The sequence below is a fragment of the Monodon monoceros genome, unplaced genomic scaffold (assembly GCF_005190385.1).
Source record: "Monodon monoceros isolate NGI ecotype Baffin Bay Population unplaced genomic scaffold, NGI_Narwhal_1 Super_Scaffold_14, whole genome shotgun sequence".
NCBI lineage: Eukaryota > Metazoa > Chordata > Mammalia > Artiodactyla > Monodontidae > Monodon > Monodon monoceros.
In genome coordinates this window covers 68,318,689-68,337,700 of record NW_021703770.1, presented here as the reverse complement: position 1 = coordinate 68,337,700, position 19,012 = coordinate 68,318,689, and the positions used below count along the sequence as shown (strand labels likewise).

Sequence of the window (19,012 nt, the reverse complement as noted above, 5' to 3'; positions counted from 1 at the left end):
ACTTTTTATATGAAATTCATAGCTTTATAAAATGTTTTAAAAAATATCGGTATGTGGGGGGGTTGTGTCATTCATTCATTCATTCATTTTTCTATTTCTCAAATATTTATTGAACTTCTGTGACATTCAGGCATTCTTCTAGGTGATTGGGAAGCAGTCCTGAACAGAAGAGACAAATTTTCTACCACGTGGCGCTTACATTCTATTGGAGAGAGAGAGAATATACAGATAAGTAAATAAACACATAATGCTATGTCAGCGTTGGAAGAATTCTGACAATTTTAAAGGCTCTGTGAAACATATGATAAAAAGACTGCATTAAAATATTTAATGTTTCTTTTTTTATTAGTAAATATGAAAACTTTATAATGGGGGGTACTGTATCTGCTATCTTGCTTTTTCTTCACTTACCATTTTGTGAGCATGTTTCTTTGTCTATAGTAGTCTTCAAAAATATGTTTTTAATAGCTGTAAATATTATAGGCTATATACAAAAATGTGATTCATTATTTTTGACAGTTTCTATGGTCCTATAAATTAAATTTATGTACATAAATCCTTATCTGCATATCTGATTATATCCCCAGGATAAGGTGCATAAAGTGGAATTATTGGGTCTAAATGTATGTATATTATGACTCAATGTATGTTGCAAAATAGATCTATATAAAGGTTACACTTCCTCACCGTTATCTCAACAACGTGAGATATTAAGTAGATTTAAACCCTCAGCCAAAATCCACTATTTTAAATTACATATCTCTTTACAGGAGAGGTTGATTTAAAAAAAATAGGTTTATAACGCATTCACCTTTCTTTAGTGAATTCTTTGTCATGTGCTTGTCTTTTTTTTTCCCTTGGGCTGATAGTGTATTTCTTTTGATATATGAGATATTGTATGTATGAATCATATATTTGTTGCAATTTTTTCCAAGTGGTCATTTATATTTACATTGTTAACGACATTTTTACATTCAGAAGTATTCTTATGCACTCAAACTTATTGCCCTTTTTTCTTGATGATTGCTTCTATTCCTCTGGTGCTTAGAAAGCCTTCCCTATGCTGAAATCAGTAACCATATTTCTTATGTTCTTCTAGTTGTTTTTCTAAACTTTATTTTACTTTCTTATTTAGCTCTTTAATCTAGGTGGAATTAATTTGGTACGATGGGGCTTTAATTTGAGCCTTTTCCAAATCGTTCATTTTCTTACCACCATTTGTTAATGAAATAATCCATCCTTTCCCCTATAGGTTTGTGATACTTTCTCATCTGTTAAATTTACACACACACACACACACACACACACACGAGTCTTGTTTCAGCGCTTGCATTAATCTGTTTAAAAGGTTTTCTTTTTAAAATGTGTCTGTCGGGGGGTAATGGTAAGTAAATACTTTTTGTCCCAGATGTTACAAAATTACAATAATTCTTAGTATTGTCTTGACGGAACCGAGGAAAACCAACGTTGCGGAGGCATTTAGGACCCAGGGGAAAGCCAGTCTCCATATAGAAGGACAGAGTCTCGGGCGCACACGCCTCCTACCAAAATCACAGCCCCTAAGAGCCAGGGCTCTCATTCACAGCTTTCTAGAGAAATCTGAGCCCGAACCTGCCAGAATAGGGGATCTCACCCACTCAGCTCAGCAACGAGGACACCTGCAGAAACACATTCCCAAAGCAAGGCTGGGCGGCCGTGTGAAGGTATTTGTTGCCTTTTTTCTCCCTTCTATATTTGCAGCGCCTCCCCGCCTTTCTCCGCTCTTGTGATGCCATGGCTGCGGCGTTTCAGCACTTCGGTGCGTGGACAGCTCCCATCTGCAATCCCTGCTCACTCCATCCCTCTCGCACCCCACTCTCCACCGCCTCCGTGGTCCATCCTCCCCCCCGGCGCCCGCTCAGCCTGCGCTCCTTACACCATCAGCCCCCCATCTCCACCATCACCGTCATGATCTCCACCATCACCAGCGTCGTAACTACAGTCAACACAACTGTGCCTTGTCACTTAGACAAAGCCGCAGGTCCGCAGGATAGAGGAAAAGAGCCCAAGTTTTCAGGCATAGAAAGGAAAGTTCAGGTGGACTACACCCCTGAAAACAAAGAGAGACGCCTGCTTGAGAGAACGGGAAAGTGAAGACAGTAGAGAGAGACCCTGGGCAGGGGGACAGATGGGGCACTTGCCAGACACCAGCAGTTAGCCAGCTGCCTTTCAGCAGATTAGGGACTGTTTAGTTCAGGAAATTAACATGGCCTGCGGTATAGTATTATTCCGGTGAAATAGCTGTATAAACTCAATCCATGTTCCTGGTTTCCCAGTGGAGAGTCACCAGGAAGCGGCGGGGGGGGGGGTGATTGATGACTCATATTCACCCACAGGCTGGTTTTCCTTCCTAAGCGTTTATTGCAGAAACTCTGGAATTAAGTTTTTTACTGAAATGTTTTGTAAAATGGAGACCCCAAAGGTTAACTCTGTGTCCAGAATGAAAATTAAAATGGTCATGATGATAAGAACCTAACAAATAGGGCTCTCTTTGGAAAGTGTTATTTGTCCAAATGTCTCCTCCTGTCTACTTATTTAATTTCAATTTTCCAATCTAAAACCTCTCTTTGAAGCAGAGAAGATAGATCCCTTGCCCAAATGGCCAAAGTAGTAATGATATTCGGAGCAGATGGCCTGGCTTTGTTCATCCTAGTCAAGGACTGACTCGGATGTGGAAGGCGAGATTTCTGTGTGCTTTCTCAGTAATCAGGCAATAACACCATTTTCCTATAATAGTAAAGGGTAGTAGAGTGGGGAAAAAAATGGAAAAGGCATTTTATGTAACTGTGTTCTACCAGGTTCTGCTTTCAGAGTGCTAAGATTTTCTATCTCAGCTGAAAGGAAGTTAGGGTCTTCAAATATCTTGAGGGTACAAACACAAGTCATAGCACCTCTTTGATTTAGCCAGGATCATCTGTTTTATAAGAGCTAACAAACCTCAGAAAATAAGTGCCCGAGCCTTTCATAAATAAAAATCTTTTCGTGGGTACTCATTTAATCAATTGTTACCAAACAGCAAAATGCTGGAGTTTTTAGCAAATTGTTTTTCATAAAATCAACATCTTTATTAAAAATGAGATGGATTATAATTTCATATGGGAATAATGTCAGTCACATGTAACAACCAAGTTTAAACCAAAGCACAGAAAAGGTTGATTAAAAAATCCCCGTTGTACATTTATTCTGCCTCTTTAAAAAGAAAAAGAAGCAAGTTTTGTCTAAATCAGCTTGCTCATTATCAGAGGCATTGTCAAAAAAAAAAAATAGTCACAAACAAGGAACTGCTGGAAGAAGTTTTGAGGAAAAATTCACATCAAATACTCTTCTTGAATGAGGAATAGTAGCATTTTGTCAAAAGTTATTTACTGCTATGAATTAATTCTATCTGCATCTAAAATTCACTCACTTTTGAATTCAAACCAAGAAAACTAGTGAAAATACCTGGTGAAATGGATTTTAGAGAGGAAGGAAATCTGGTCATCTATATATTGTCCTTAGATTGGTAATATCCACAGTAAACTGGACTTCTCAAGTCCCCAAGCAACCAGATTCTTAAAACTCCCTTATCTGTCTGCAAAGAACGGTTCAGCCCAGACAAATTTTAAAAATGTATATACTGCCAGTTCTAGCTGCTTGAACTAGAAACTCAGGCCAGGAATGTAGTGCCTTCAATGCTACGTCTTCCTGTGCCTCATACGATTTCCTGTGGCTGGGGAAATTTCAAAACAATGCTGCTTCCATGAGATTTACAGGCATCTGTCTCAGAAGCAATGCTTTTCTTTGACTAAGATATTATACTGAGCTCATTAATTTTTCTAAAGTGCCACTATCCTGGCTTCCCCTTTTGTTTTTTCTATTAAGGGATATTTTGCTTTTTCCATATTTTCAATAACAGAACTTTCTCCTTTTTATGATGGATTTAAAGGTGAACAGAAAACACACTTTCCAGCAGAGTGGCATCATAACATTTTTGTAGACATGTTCCCAGAGAGGTGCATCATTTAGAATCATGGAGTATCAAGCTGGAAGGTCATTCATTCCCAAATGGGGGAATCTAGAACTCCAGAATTGGTGGTGTCTTTTCACTTCTGCAGGTTTCACAAAGGGACACCTTAGTAACCCTGAGAAGCCTATTCACGATTTTACACATTTCCCCAGCAGAGGCATCCTTAGTAAATGGATCCAGGTTGACTTGGATCTTCTCTGCTTTCCCGTTAAATGGTGACCCAGAGGACGTAACACAGCAGAATGGGTACACAAAGTATGAAATTTGACCGCATGCAATCAGCCCAGAAATACCCCTTAAGCTAAGAGGGATCTTTTCCCCATTACATCTTTCTCCCAAATTTTTATTGTTTTGATTATTGTTCATTTTATCCAGTTGTTTATTTACTGGACTAAATTTCAGAAGAAGATCCACAGTATTACTCTAAGACTGTAGCCTCCACTGTCAGCCCCAAGTGTACATCTCTCTAGAGAAAACTGTGGTATTTTTCAATCCAGGTTTTTCTTAGCTTAATGGAAGCTTTATCTTCTTTGGCTTGATTCTTCATGGATGCAGAAATCAACTGGTCACTCTCCTCTCCATAAAAAAGCTTTCATTTATTCAGTTAATAAGTTCATTATTCGCCACTATTTCTGCTGATTCCCACAGCCCCTTATCATCTTGTCTCTGGCTGGGTAACCCTATTCTCCCCCTTTACAGACCTGCTATCACATGAAAGTTTCTGTGCGGGGGGCACAGAAGAAGTCTCTGTGAGCTTTCTTTTTCTTCTTCCTGACTGCTGAGCCAGTAGGGTTTTCCCCATATGTGTCTGAGATGATCCACTCTTGTCTTCTGGACACTTTTAGCCACATCTCCAATTTGTAGGTATCGTTCAGACCTCTCTCCATCTACTCTCCTTAGAATAACATCATGTCAGTTCAGCCTGTGTTATTGCTCAAATGTCTTACGTAAAGTTCCACACCTGTATGTGTGTCAAGTACATAGTGTACTCAGTGTTCACTAGTTTGTAGTTTTGGAGGGAATAAGAGAGAATCCGTGGGCCTGAAAATGGCACTCGGGAACTCCATTCCCAGGCTCTATAAATAAAAGACATCTAGTCTTATGTGTGGACAAAATAAATCAAACTAAACATGTAAGATTTGTCTCTCTTTCCTTTTCTCTCTCCCTCTCTCTTGCTTTCACTTGCTTCCTTCCTCCTTCCTTCCTTCATTGCTTTTGGTTGGTATATAGAGCATGCCAGCATGTTTGAGAACAATTAATGAGGTGATCTTTTATGAGTGTCAGTGCTCCAAAAGCACACTGGGAGTGCTTTTACTCTCCTCTTGGACAAAGTAGCACTGCTGTCCACAGACAGAGTGAGCTCTGAATTCGGGGGTAATTAACCTACCTTCTCAACCCCTTTGATTATCAATCCTTTAGGTCAGTGCTTCTCAAACATTAATGGGCATCCAAATTGATCGGGGATTCTGCTAACCATTCAGCACGTCTGGGTGGGTCCTGACATCTGAGATCCCAACAAGCTCCAGGAGCTGCGGATGCTGCTCAGCCATGGACCATATACTTTGAGAAGTAACGGCAAAGAACACATGCCTTCTTTTTTTTTTTTTTTTTTTTTTTTGCGGTACGCGGGCCTCTCAATGTTGTGGCCTCTCCCGTTGCGGAGCACAGGCTCCGGACGCGCAGGCTCAGCGGCCATGGCTCACGGGCCCAGCCGCTCCGCGGCATGTGGGATCTTCCCAGACCGGGGCACGAACCTGTGTCCCCTGCATCGGCAGGCGGACTCTCAACCACTGCGCCACCAGCGAAGCCCTGCAGTTGCTATTTTAAAGGGAGCCAAGGGAGTCTATACAATGAATGTTTATGTGGCAAGGGCAAGCCCTGGGCTACTACTGAGCTAAAGGCAACAGAAAGTTGACCATGAGCCAGGGGCTAAATTCTGGCCACACTACACTTTCAGATGATTAAAGGTCTCCCCTTTATCCTTCTAGACTACTCTCCCTGCCCCGGGTATAGATAGCTCATATCTGCAAGTTGGCTAATGTTTGATAGAAAGTCAATGGATTGGAGTTCAATTTGTTACTCACAAGGCTTATGTTCCCTTGCCAGTACTTATGCAGAGAAGCCCTACAAACCCTAATGGTCAATCTCAAATTCATCACATGGAAATAAGATTCCTTTCTGGTCAGCATCATAGAATATTGTAATCAACCGACCTCTGAGATTTAAATATAGGCTCCACTGGCAGTAAGGGAGCATATCATCTTTCAGGAAAGATTTCAAATAGAACTGTACTTAAAAAAAGATTTTTGCTCACTGTGACTTTTGATTTTAGTTTTGATATATCGGCAGCATCTATTTTTATTTCATTCAGTGTAAAAGTCCCTTTCAGCACTCCTAGTGGGAAATACATATTCAGTTAAAAAATTAGAAGTGAGATTTTAGAAAGGTGAAGAGCCATAAGGGTTAACCTAATTCAATACACATTTAAAATTTTGAAACACATCTTTCACACTTACTGATGGCTGAGGTAGTTGATTAGACTTCCATGTGGAAAGTTTTATCACTGAGATTCATTCTTCATCTTTTTCTTATAAAAGAAACCCGTGAAACAAATATAGGTATAGTTTCTCATTTTGTATCTGTATTAATTTAAATTGATGTGTATTTAAAATTGTTCTTTGTATTATCAAGAACATTCAGAAGCAATAAATATTTGAGGTACTGTTCATTAGTTATTGATGTTCTTATGTTTCAAACAATATTTAGGATTTATAGATTTCATCTTTCTGGTCATGACAACAATATACTCTTTCCTCCCAAATTTGGCCAATTTTACATCCCTTAAATGTTCTTCCTTAGGATTGATGGGGTGTAGGTCTGTGCTTGCTGTGTGAGTGAGTCTGAGAGCACTGATACCCAGGCTGGTAAAGAGAAAGCACTTATTCTGAGAGGCAAGGTAGGGCAATGGACAGAACACAGGCTTTGAGTCAGGCAGGTTTGGGTATGAATCTTTGCTCTTCCACCTATACTTAATCTATCTAAGTCTCAGATTTATCCTTTTATCTAATAAGTAATAACCTAGCTTTAAAGGTTGGTGTGGAGATTAGACTATATAATACCAAAGCCCGAGGCACGTAACAAGTAGTCACAAATACTTGTCTGTTTTTTCCCTCACTTTTAACACTAGCTCATTATCTAACTTAATGCCTGGTGCTTAGCTGTTCTAGGCTTCAACATCCTTTTATCTACCTGGAGACAACAGAAGTATGATATCAACAAGAATATTACAGTAAATGTAAACTGGAGCTTTTCATTTTCAAAGCACTTTAACCTACATTATTTCACATGATTCTCAGCATCTCCCAGGGAATTATCTTTATTCTACCTATTGCAGAATCATTGTAATGATGAAAAAAGATAATTGATGTAAAATGCTTTGAAATAATGATACACATATGTACATATTTGTAGATAAGACACGGTTATTATTATTCTGATTGTTATCCTATATTTAATGTGTGTTTCTAAGGATAATGAAATAAATGAGAATAATAGATTATAAAATAACCAAAATAGATTTCATTTGAATTATTATACTTTCTGAAATGATTTTTCCACCTAGACCCCTTGGTTCATAAAGACTAGGGTATGTGTTTATAAGTGTGTGTGTGCAAATACACTTTCTTAAGATTGAATTCCATATGAGGAAATACACAAATACGTATTTTTTCTAATGTAAATTTGAGATGAAGTATGAATCTGGAATCTATGGATGCCATGATTTCAAATATCATGATGTGGAGACTCTTCTTTCCTCCCCCTCACACAAAAATACCACTACCTAAATTTCTAGTTCATTAGAAAAAGCATGGATTAGAAATGGAAGTAAGCTTCTACCCTGGGCTCCCCAGAGAGTGTAATGAGTTACTCTTCATGTATTTGAAACAATCTCTAAATAAATAATCATTTCGGACCCAACCAGCAGTGGAAGAGAGAGTTTCCGAGGCTCATAGGAACCTGCCTAAAGTGCCCCTTTGGGTTATCAAGCACATTTCAATGCCCAGGCTATGCCTGGAACTCTACTAGGCATGCCGAAATATCAGTCCTTCAAGTAGAATGGCAGGGCCTCGGATTTGTCATTTTAGCCATAGGAAAATACGTAAAGGCAGAGCAGAAATCAATGATAGCCGGAAAAGTCATATATAGGTAGATTTTAAATAGTTCCAGTCATCCGCTGATGAAATATGAGGACAAGATGGTAACTGGACATTTGTAAGGTATGGCGTTAGGCCACCCTAAAAACGTCTGTTGACCCCTTAGGCACATTTAGGCTTATAGAATAGTGAATTTGGATGGAATTTTAGGGAAGGAGAGTGAGGTTCTGGCAGGGATGGTAACTTGCTGAAGGTCACATAGGTCTTAAGTGGTAAATACTAGAACCTCTCTGCTACATATAAGGATGGAATAGCACAGTCATAAAGAACATGGGACAGCAGAAATATTACTTAAGCTTAAACCCATTTCTGACTCTTGGTAACTGTGTAACCTAGGGAAAGTCATTTACCATCTCCTGCGCCTGTTTCCTCAGCTGAAAAATGGGGACAATAATATACTCATCTCATACAGTTGTTCTAAGGATTAAATAATGTACTATATAAAAAAGAGAGTATGCAAGTGCCTGGGACATAATAAATACAGTTATAATAAATAACAAATTGAAGCAATTCTTATTACCACCAGGACAGAAACCGCTCCTACTTCTTCAGGTGATACCTAGTCCAATGTATCCTCTATACTTGTTTGACCAATTCAGAAAAGTTGAATGAGAACCAAATCCTTCATGTGAACAAAAAAAATTACAGTTGAAAATGCTACATCTGGAGAACATTCTTGTATAGCACAGCATTTTTAGTGCCTTAAATCTTATCAATTGAAGCTGTTATTTTTAGTAGCAGTCTATTCAGACTTCTGAAATGAAGGATTCGCCTTTAATGGAAAATGTCTATTTCATCCTAAGTATGGAACCCAGTGACCCTGGCTTGGGTATTCTCCCCAGCAGCTTCCACTGTGTGCTGAGCACAGAACGAAGATACAGACTGAGACAAATTTATTTCAGAGATTATAGACTGGAGGCATAACTATGTGTGGGAGTGGGCCATGAAAAATGCAACCTCAACTCTCCCCTTGAACTCACAGTAATTTATCTTGGAAACATTGTTGAGTTCCCTGAACTGCAAGATAAGTAACTTGCTCCCAGCAGCTTTAAATATTCTGCCAGGGACGAGCCTTTGCTATGCCGTGTGCTCTGAGCGTGCTGTGCCATGGCTGGAACCATGAATAGCACCCAGCATGCTTCAAAGAGGCAATGATCTGAAGTACAGTGTGCCTAGGCTAACTTCTTCTAGGAAAAAACTACTTTGTAGATGAGGAAGGAAATTAAACGGCAGCTGCCACACCCTCATTTAAGGAAGACAGTCCTAGAGGTACCCAAACAGAAGGCGAAACCACTTACTCGTTAAAACAACACTTTGCCTACTTTATTAATTGGTTCTATATGTGCGTAGGTATATGGCACCTACTCAGTGTAGGCACAGTTCCAGGCACTGAGAATAGGCAGTGAACACAACAGAGTGGCTCTGCTCATGGCACGGACCCTCTGTGTGCCGGGCACTGTGCTGGCAATACGCAGGTGAGTAAGATCCAGGTAATTAATGAGAGTCTGTGCAAGGAGTTCAGAGTGAGAGGGGAGAGAGGAACATGGCAATAAAATGTGGTGTGGTCAGGGCTGGAGGGCTACCTGTGACCTCTGAAGGTGAGGGAGGGTTCCTGGAGAAAATGATCTCCAAGATGACTCCTGAAGGGGAAAGAGGAGTTAATCAGTGGTTTTTCTAGACAGAGGGAGCATCTTTTGCCAAGGCCCAGAGAAGAGAGAAGAAACTACAGGTGTCTCGGCGTGCCTGCATGGCTGGAGGGTGAATCTGGAGAGACAGATAGGGACCAGATGATGAAGAGTCTTGGAAACCATGTCACAGAGTTTTATATTTCATCCTAGGATAACTGGAAGCTATTGATCACTGTCAATCAAGCAGTGACGTGAGCAGATTTCAACTGCAGTACAGAGAATGGACAAGAAAAGGGCAAGGTTGGTCGCAAGGGCACCACAGGGAGAATGCTGCAGAACTAAACAGATGAGTGGAGACGCGGTCTAAACAAAGACAGTGAAAATGGATGGAAAGAACAGGGAAGATTTAAGAAATATTACGGAAGTGATTGCCTGGATGTGGGCGGTAAGGGAGAAGGTGGAATAATAGTTGACTCCCAGGCTTCTAGCGTGGGAAACTATACAGAGATGATGTCAGTCAGTAAGAGACGGAGGTGGATGAGCAGATTCAGGATAAGGAACTACGATTAGTTCAGTTTTGAACATACTGCGTTTGTGGCGTCTAGGGGACATCTAAGTGGGGGTGATCAGTGAGCAACTGGGATGTGTAAGTAAGCCTGAAGATCAGGAGACAGCTATGGACCGAAGTTATCCACGTGCAGGTGGTTAAGTCACGGTTGGATCCTGGAAAATAGCATATGGACGTGCTGAGCACAGAAGAAGATGGAGCAGGAATGGATAGAGGTTAGGAGAGAAATAGGGTATATGGAATCACAGAAAAGGGCGGGAAAATGGGAGAGTTTTAAGAAGGATGAAGCCATCAATATCAATTGCTGATGGGGTCGCCCATAATAGGTTACCAAAATGTGTCTATTGGAGGTAGCAGCGGAAAGGTCATTCACTAGTAGAATGACCATCTGTCTGGGTTTGCTTGCAAATGTCCCCATTTATGCCTGTTGTTGAGCATTATTGTTATTAGTGACCCCTGGTGCCTAAATCTGGATAATAAATTATACGATCATCCTGGTCATTGGTTGGTGAGAGCAATCAAAGATAGACTGCAATGGGTGTAGAGATGAATTTTGAAGTGGTGTGGTGAGGCTGATAGAGAGGGAATTTAAAAATCAGATGGATGTCGAACTAGACGGATTTGAAAGATTCTTCCAATCCTGGGACTAGCGCATAGCACTGTTTTCCTTTACTATTCTAAGTCCTTAAGAATCAGTGAGAATCAAGACTCCGTTATACTTCTTATTTTCACACATTACAGAGCTAAGTGCTACTTTCTTACAAATTAGTTTACAAGACCAGCATTTTGTAAATAAAAATTTTACTATTCTATATTCATTCTTGAAAATGAATACTAGTTACCTGAACTGATAACTAGTTCATCTCCTCCATATCACAAAGGCAATATAAAGCAGAAATGTGTGAGGTGATTGTCTCCCTGAAGAAATTACTGCTAGTCCTAAATTAAGTAAAAGAATCATTTTTGTCTTTAAAATTATTTTGTACGATATGGCATTAATAATTAGGTTGGAAGTAAATATTCTGCCTCTTATTGCATATACTGTTTGATCTAGGAAAGCTAGGAAAAAAATGCATGCCTGCAAGTTTTTTTAAACCTAATATGTTCTGATTTTTAGAACTTCTAAGTTAGACCAAACCAATGTCTGAGAGAGCTTAAACACTTATATTAAAGACGCAAATAATATGAGCATTTGTCTGTATACCATTTAGGTAGAAAAATCCAAGGGGATTAAAACACTCAAATCATTTAGTATGATAATCTCTAGTTGCATCCATGTTGCTGCAAATGGCATTATTTCATTCTTTTCTATGGCTGAGTAATATCCCATTGTATATATGTGCCACATCTTCTTTACCCATTCATTTGTCGATGGACATTTAGGTTGTTTCCATGTCGTGGCTATTGTGAATAGTGCTGCTATGAACATAGGGGTGCGTGTATCTTTTTGAATTAGAGTTTTGTCTGGATATATGCCCAGGATTGGGATTGCAAGTCAGAAAGAGAAAGACAAATACCATATGATATCACGTATATGTGGAATCTAAAATATGACACAAATGAACCTAGCTGTGAAACAAAGAGAACCAGAGACATAGAGAATAAACTGGTGGTTGTCAAGGGGGAGGTGGGTGGGCGAGGGTTGTATTGGGAGTGTGGGATTAGCAGATGCAAACTAGTATATATAGCATGGAAAAACAACAAGGTCTTACTGTAGAGCACAGGGAACTATATTCAGTTTCCTGTGATACACCATAATGGAAAAGAATATGAAAAAGACTATGTGTATATGTATGATGGAGTCACTTTGCTATACAGTAGTAATTACCACTACATTATAATTCAACCATACTTCAATAAAAAATAAATTAAAAATAAATAAATTTATTTCACCCAGGGAAAAACAAAACAAACAAAAAACAATCATTATCATAAGTAAAATAATATCTCAGGACAACAGAAAAGTTATACGAAAAAATGACTTTTAAGTCCATATGGATATTGGGTTAGGTAGGGAGACAACCAAGAGTTTCAAGTCCCCTTGCCTTTTGTTTTTAAAAACATAAATTTATTTATTATTTATTTATATTTTTGGCTGTGTTGGGTCTTTGTGTGGTGCACGGGCTTCTCATTGTTGCGGCTTTTCTTGTTGTGGAGCACAGGCTCTAGGCACACGGGCTTCAGTAGCTGTGGCATGCGGGCCCAGTAGTTGTGGCGCACGGGCTTAGTTGCTCCACGGCATGTGGGATCTTCCCGGGCCAGGGCTCAAACCCGTGTCCCCTGCATTGGCCAGGCGGATTCTTAACCACTGCGCCACCAGGGAAGTCCTCAAGTCCCTTTGTCTTTAGTAGAATAGTAAAACCACTTGTAAATGTCCGCACATGAGACCCTTTCTCACTGCCGTTGAATTTGATGACTGAAGGTCAAGCTTCCAGCCATAAGCCTGTCCTTTCCTCCCTGCTCCGGTTTACTGAGTTTAGTTTTGAGTAATTAGGTACTGTGGGGTGAAAACAGGGTGACTTTTAAAAGTCCCTTTTTACTGTTAAGCTGCAAATGGCTGCCTTTAAAACAGGTGGGGGAGGGCGTATTTCTGTGAAAGAAACGGAGAAAAGAAGCTAATGGGAGGCCATAATGTCTCTGGATAGGAGGCCTGTGAATGGCCCCATAAAGCAGGCGGTAACAGAGGAGGAGTTTTCTCTCTTCTTGGGTGATGCATAAAAAAGCAATCTATTACTAATCTGACCATACGCTATCATGTTTACTAGTCAATGTAACTAAAAACTTCCTAAACGTATTGCAAATACTTGCATGTTACACACTGAAGTTGTCAATAATAAAATTAGGCCAAGTATCCTCTTTTAAAGAAAACATACCCTTTATTCTTCTAATCAGACCTGCAGCATAATATACTGCTTTTCTGAGTTCCAGTTAACTTACCCAGACTTTCTTTGTATCATCTCTGTTTGTTTCTCTTGTGTGCATTTGTTTTGCAGTAAGCAATGGCCTCGCTTTTGCTTCTCTTTGGGATGGCCGCCACCACATAGGACCTGAATGTCCTACTGCTTTCCAGGAACAGAAAGAAGACCCTCTATTTGTCTGTTTCAGTGGCAGCTTGGTAGTAAAAAAAACTGTTGAATGGGCCACAATTTCAGCAGACCATCACGTGAATGGGACCAGTCTCTCTTCTTCCCAAATATCAGAAATTAAGCACTTGGAAAGGAGATTTGGCCAAGATGACCCATTTACAGGCTGGACTCAGCCCAGAGACTATAGAGAAAGCTCGCCTAGAACTGAATGAAAACCCAGACGTTTTACACCAGGATATTCAGCAAGTCAGGGACATGATCATCACCAGGCCTGACATTGGATTTTTACGCACAGATGATGCCTTCATCCTGAGATTCCTCCGAGCCAGGAAGTTTCACCAAGCAGATGCCTTTAGACTCCTGGCCCAGTACTTCCAGTACCGCCAGCTAAACCTGGACATGTTCAAAAACTTCAAGGCTGATGATCCTGGCATTAAGAGGGCCCTCATCGATGGGTTCCCTGGAGTGCTGGAAAACCGCGATCACTATGGCAGGAAGATTCTTCTGCTGTTTGCAGCCAATTGGGATCAGAGTAGGTAAATGTAGATAGTGTCTTTATTTGTTTTTTCTTTTTCATAAGCATTGTCACTGCATGTTTGGGGCTGTATGCCTTTACAGATCACGGGCTCTTATTTAAAAGTATATATTCTACACGTCCACAAAGAGAATTTTAAGGCCACAGGTCTTTTACTGTCATCAATAGGTGATTACAGATCCACAGCAATGTTTTGGAACAAAAGAATCACAGTTTTAGAATTGTAAGAGACCTCAGAAGTTATTCTGTTCATCAAAGTGGGTCATTTGTTTTAATAAAATTGAAATCTGGTCTTCTAGGAGAACCATATATTGTCTTTAGGGTTCTCATCTTTAACAACAACAACAAAAATGGATTCAGTAGATGGCTTTAAGTCAAGTGTTTTTAACACATGAACTAATTTCTTGGATCCTCTCCATGACTTTAATATCTGACCTTTCTTCTGCGTGCCAGACCTTCCCATCCAAATGCCTGCCAGCCATTTCTCCCGCAAAGTCCTATAAAGAACCGCAAACTCAACATGTCCCAACTGAGTGCAGCATCTTTCCCACTCTCCCCGCTCTTCCATCCCTCCAGTCTCTCGAGCCAGAAATCTGGGTGTCTTCCTGGACCACTCCGTTGCCCTTGCTGCTCACATCCAATTAATTGCCAAGTGCTACCCCTTTCTTCTTAAAACCACCTCAAATCTCTTCACTCTCTTTGCCCCCATGGCTACTGCCCTAGCGTAATTTCTCATTATTTTCTCACCTGCATCACCGAGACAGCCTCCTGACTGGAGTCCCTGCCTCTGGTCTAGTCTCCTCTGAGCCATTGTAGTCTTTACCATCATCAGAGTAACCCTTCCAAAATTCCGTGACGTCGCTCCTCTCATTAAAACTCTTCAGTGACCTGCAAGGTCTTCCAAGTAAAGTAAAGCTCTGTATGATCCACCTTCTGCATCTCCTGCTCTTCTTCACCCTCTGCCCTTTTTCATGCTCTCTGGTTGGAAGTGTAAGCCTTGTCTTAAATAGCTGAGGTTTCAACATGCCTCCAAGCCCCTGGACTTGCCCCACCAGCTACTTAAGGGAGGGATCAACCATTTCTTATGCCAAGTCCAACCACCTTGGACGTAACCTGCCTACTGACTCACACCTATCTCTATGGTTCTTCGGGAAGGTAGTCTTTACCTACCTTCCATCCCAACCTGTTTCAGTGAGGTGCCTTCCTCTGCTCACATATTTCCGTTAAAGTAGTTACAGTTGGAGTATAAGAACCACTGTTATTTTAGTTAATATTTTTGAAAACATACCACATACTCTGCTAAGCATTTATATGTACATATATTATCTCATTTAATCCACTCAAGAACTTTGCATGATGGGTGTTCCTATGATCCCTATTTTACGTTTGATGACACAAGGTCTTGAGAAGTTAAGTAACTCATTCAGTGTCACACAACTAGTGAAATACAGAGTGGGGTTGACTTGAGAGCAAGTTATCTTAACCTAGCTTTACTGTAATTGCGTGTTTGCTTGTGTGTTCTTTCTTATCCCTCCTCCCAAGACTGCAGGTTCCTTAAGAGCAGGAGACTGTGACTTTTTCCTATTTATCTCTTGGGCACATGGTCCAATAGGCAATAAATGTTGAATGCAAAAGAATGCATGAATTAATCTCCAAAACTTCACCTGTGGCTTGAGCTCTCACAGGGGGATCATATTGAAATTATGGTATTTGGGGAAACATACGTTTAACTTTAAAAATATACCAAAGAGCCCCTCCCCCAAATATAATTAAAAGGAATTTCTAGGGCGCCCCTTTAGTGCCTCATATGACTATTCCTCCTCCTAAAAGTGATGATTAGTATGGGACCCCTTAGGGACCACTGGCTGTTTTCTGGCTGATAAACTGGAATAGAGCAATCTAACCCTGAAAAGGTATTTGAATGTTTTAACACTATCAGTCTAGAGATTGTTCAGGTCTGCACCTAGGCCTGGGCTGCCCTGCTATGCCTCTGTTCTGTTATTCCATAAGCATTAAGGATGAGCCTCTTGTTACAATGCTCTACTGATGAGAAAGATTTCCAGGTCTTTACATTCTCGCATATATCATCCACTCAACAAACATGTGACAAGTGTAGACTTTGTGCCAGGGCTTGTGCTAAAGCACGAGGACATGATGAACACGATGAAAATACAAGGTCCCTCCAGCAAACAACCCCTTGGGCCACCCACTGTCCAGTTATGGTGCAAACGCACAGACAGCTAACTCCCATCTACCACAGGAGAATTCCTTTTGAGACGTAAACCATCAACACAGGACATGAGTCTTAAACTAGAGGGAACAGCTGTCCTCTCGAAAAGGGCACATGAACATTTTGGATTTCGAAACAGGAACATGTGATGATTCTGGAGAATGATCGTGCTGAGTTCATCTGTGCTTAGCTGAACGTGTTGGAGAACTTGCATCTGCTAAGACGGGTGATGCACAGGATGCCCGCGAGCGACGATCTACGCAGGAGGAGATAAGTCATCATGAAATATCTTGTTTTGTGTTAGTCTTTGGTCTGTATGTACCTCAAAATGTGTTAAGAAGCAAGAAGAAACAAGCCTTTAAGGGAATAATTCAAATCTTTATGATTAAGATAACCTTGAAAGAGTTACTTCACGTCTCTGTTCCTCAGTTTCCTCAGGTGTAAAATAAAAAGCTTGAACTAGGTAATCCCTGAGATATCTTCTAGCTCTAATGGCTCGTGAATGTGAAGCTCATTCAGCTTGATGCTATGGATGGAGAGGGATTTTAAAATTCACTTTATAGGCTCCTGATTCACTAGGTTCTTTGAAGTAATCCTTTCTTCTCTCACACACACATACACACACACACACACACACACACACACACACAATCTCTTTCTTCTACCCCTCCTACCCCTCCCAAAGCTGGGTCTACTTGAGGCAGTTTGTTTCAAATTGTAGAATACTATTTGTTCCAAACCACTTTGGCTTTAACAAGAAGGTGAACGATAAGGCCATCTTACTGATAGCCAAAGATGATTAGAAGCAAACAAACCTCAATTTGAACCTGGATACTGTCATGTGATTTACTGGTTATATGACCTGGGACAAGCAACCTCTTGATGGTTATTTAATGATGTAGTTGGGAGGACTGAATGAAACAAGGCATTTAAGGTACACAGCACATTGCTTGGCCCATGGTAAACAACTAATGTTAGCTTCTAGTATTATCGCAAACACTATTAAACCTCCCACTACAAATATAATAGAGCACAGATGGTAAATAAGTTAAAAATAGAGACAGGTGTACAATATTTGAGAACAGAAGAGGGCCCACGAGTGTGAGCTGCCCCTTGCCCATCCTCAGCAGTTGTTAGCTTTCTCCCCAGAAGTGTTCCCTGTCACACAGACCTAGCCTAATGGAACCCTGAAGGGCTGAAGAGTTAGCACAGCTTTGCAGAATGATTACTTGACTCTCGTGGGGAGCCCGAGATGACTGGAAAGTGATTTGAACGCCTTATATAAAAGGTTTACTGAGATTAAAATGGTTATTAATATTTATTAAAACGATGTAAATCTCATTCATCTAGACCCAGACAGCCTGAGTAAGAGCCCAGAACAGTGAGTGATGAGAAGTGCTACCCTCCAGGGGCGTGTGCAGGGCTAGGTGTGCCCACAGAGCACAGGAGCCTCCGAGCACAAACTGGCCGCCTCGGCCGACTTCTGTCTTTACTGAGGCTGCCGGGCTGGACCGAAACGCGTTAGATTAAATCAGCACCCATCTACTCATTCATACAATGAAGCTGGCACCTCCAGGTTCAGTAGAGTGTACATTTCAGCTCAGCAGCCTGGTGTGTAACGGAGACCTAAGGAAACACTCTTGTTCAATGAGCCTTTTGATCTTTTTCACCTAAATTCCTAACAACATTGGCAAGAATTCCCGACTTGTCCCCTAAGATCTGATAAAAAATACGTCTATTTCTTGTTTCTTTATGAGTTGCGTACTTGCACGGGGCCACACAGCCTGATCTGCCCAGGAATGCCCTTCCCACCAAGGGGAAAATGTGAGCACAGAAGAACTCGTCTATTTTTTTCTGGATTTTGCTCAGTTAACAGAAGAGCTAAAAATTGGTCAGGTTATTTTACTTTCTGGAGCCTCAGTATTATCAAATGGAAATGGATCTAGTACCTGGCATGTGGAGCTGTTGCAGGGATTAACCCCAAGTACTCTAGTTGATGGTGTCCAAGGGGCAGGATAGGCTAGTGATCAAATGCACAAACTCTGAAGCCAGATGGCCAGCTTCAAATTCCAGCCGCCTCCTAACCAGCTATGTGATCCTGAGCAAGTTGCTTAAATTCTTATTATCCTCAGTTTCTCACCTGTGAAGTGGGGATGACCATGATCACAGATTAGCTCTAGTCAATAAATGGCAGCTCTTTCTTAAGAAAAAACCTCAAAGCAGGCAAGTATCTAGGATATCAGGTCACAAGATGTTGTTTCTAAGGGCAGCAGAATTTGATGCCATTACTAACTTGCCTCCTCCTGAAAAGTACAGACAATACAGCTAAGAACCCAAGCCACCATGCTCCAAAGTCCTCCATGGTAGCTCAGTTGTGGCTGGCAGGCTCTGAGAAGTCACCTGGTCTTAGTGTCCCTACCTATTATGTTTACTATAGTCTCAGGATATCAGAAAAGCATTGGCGGGGAGCAGTCCAGGTAATAAAAGCCCCACAATAGACTCCAATAGTATCTGTTGGTGCCATGTGCAAGACCGGCTGGTCCCCAAGTACTTTAATGGGGGACAAAACAATTGGAAATGCATTGTAAATCAAAATATATAAAATTACACTGGACATTCTTTTGTCAGTGTATTGTTTCCTTCCCACAACTGAAAGCTCAAAAATCAGCAGCCAGGGCTTCCCTGGTGGCACAGTGGTTGAGAGTC

The 19,012-nt window shown here is 40.8% G+C and overlaps 1 protein-coding gene across 1 annotated transcript in view; it reads left to right on the top strand.

Annotated features, from left to right (window-relative positions):
• Positions 1-19,012, top strand: part of CLVS1 (clavesin 1) — a 225,284-nt gene that overhangs the window by 71,049 nt on the left and 135,223 nt on the right. The window contains exons 3-4 of the mRNA XM_029223172.1: positions 131-1,703; positions 13,449-14,077. Of these exons, the coding sequence (XP_029079005.1) occupies positions 13,623-14,077 (455 nt within the window). The 5' untranslated portion in view covers positions 131-1,703; positions 13,449-13,622. The remainder of the gene's footprint in view (positions 1-130; positions 1,704-13,448; positions 14,078-19,012) is intronic.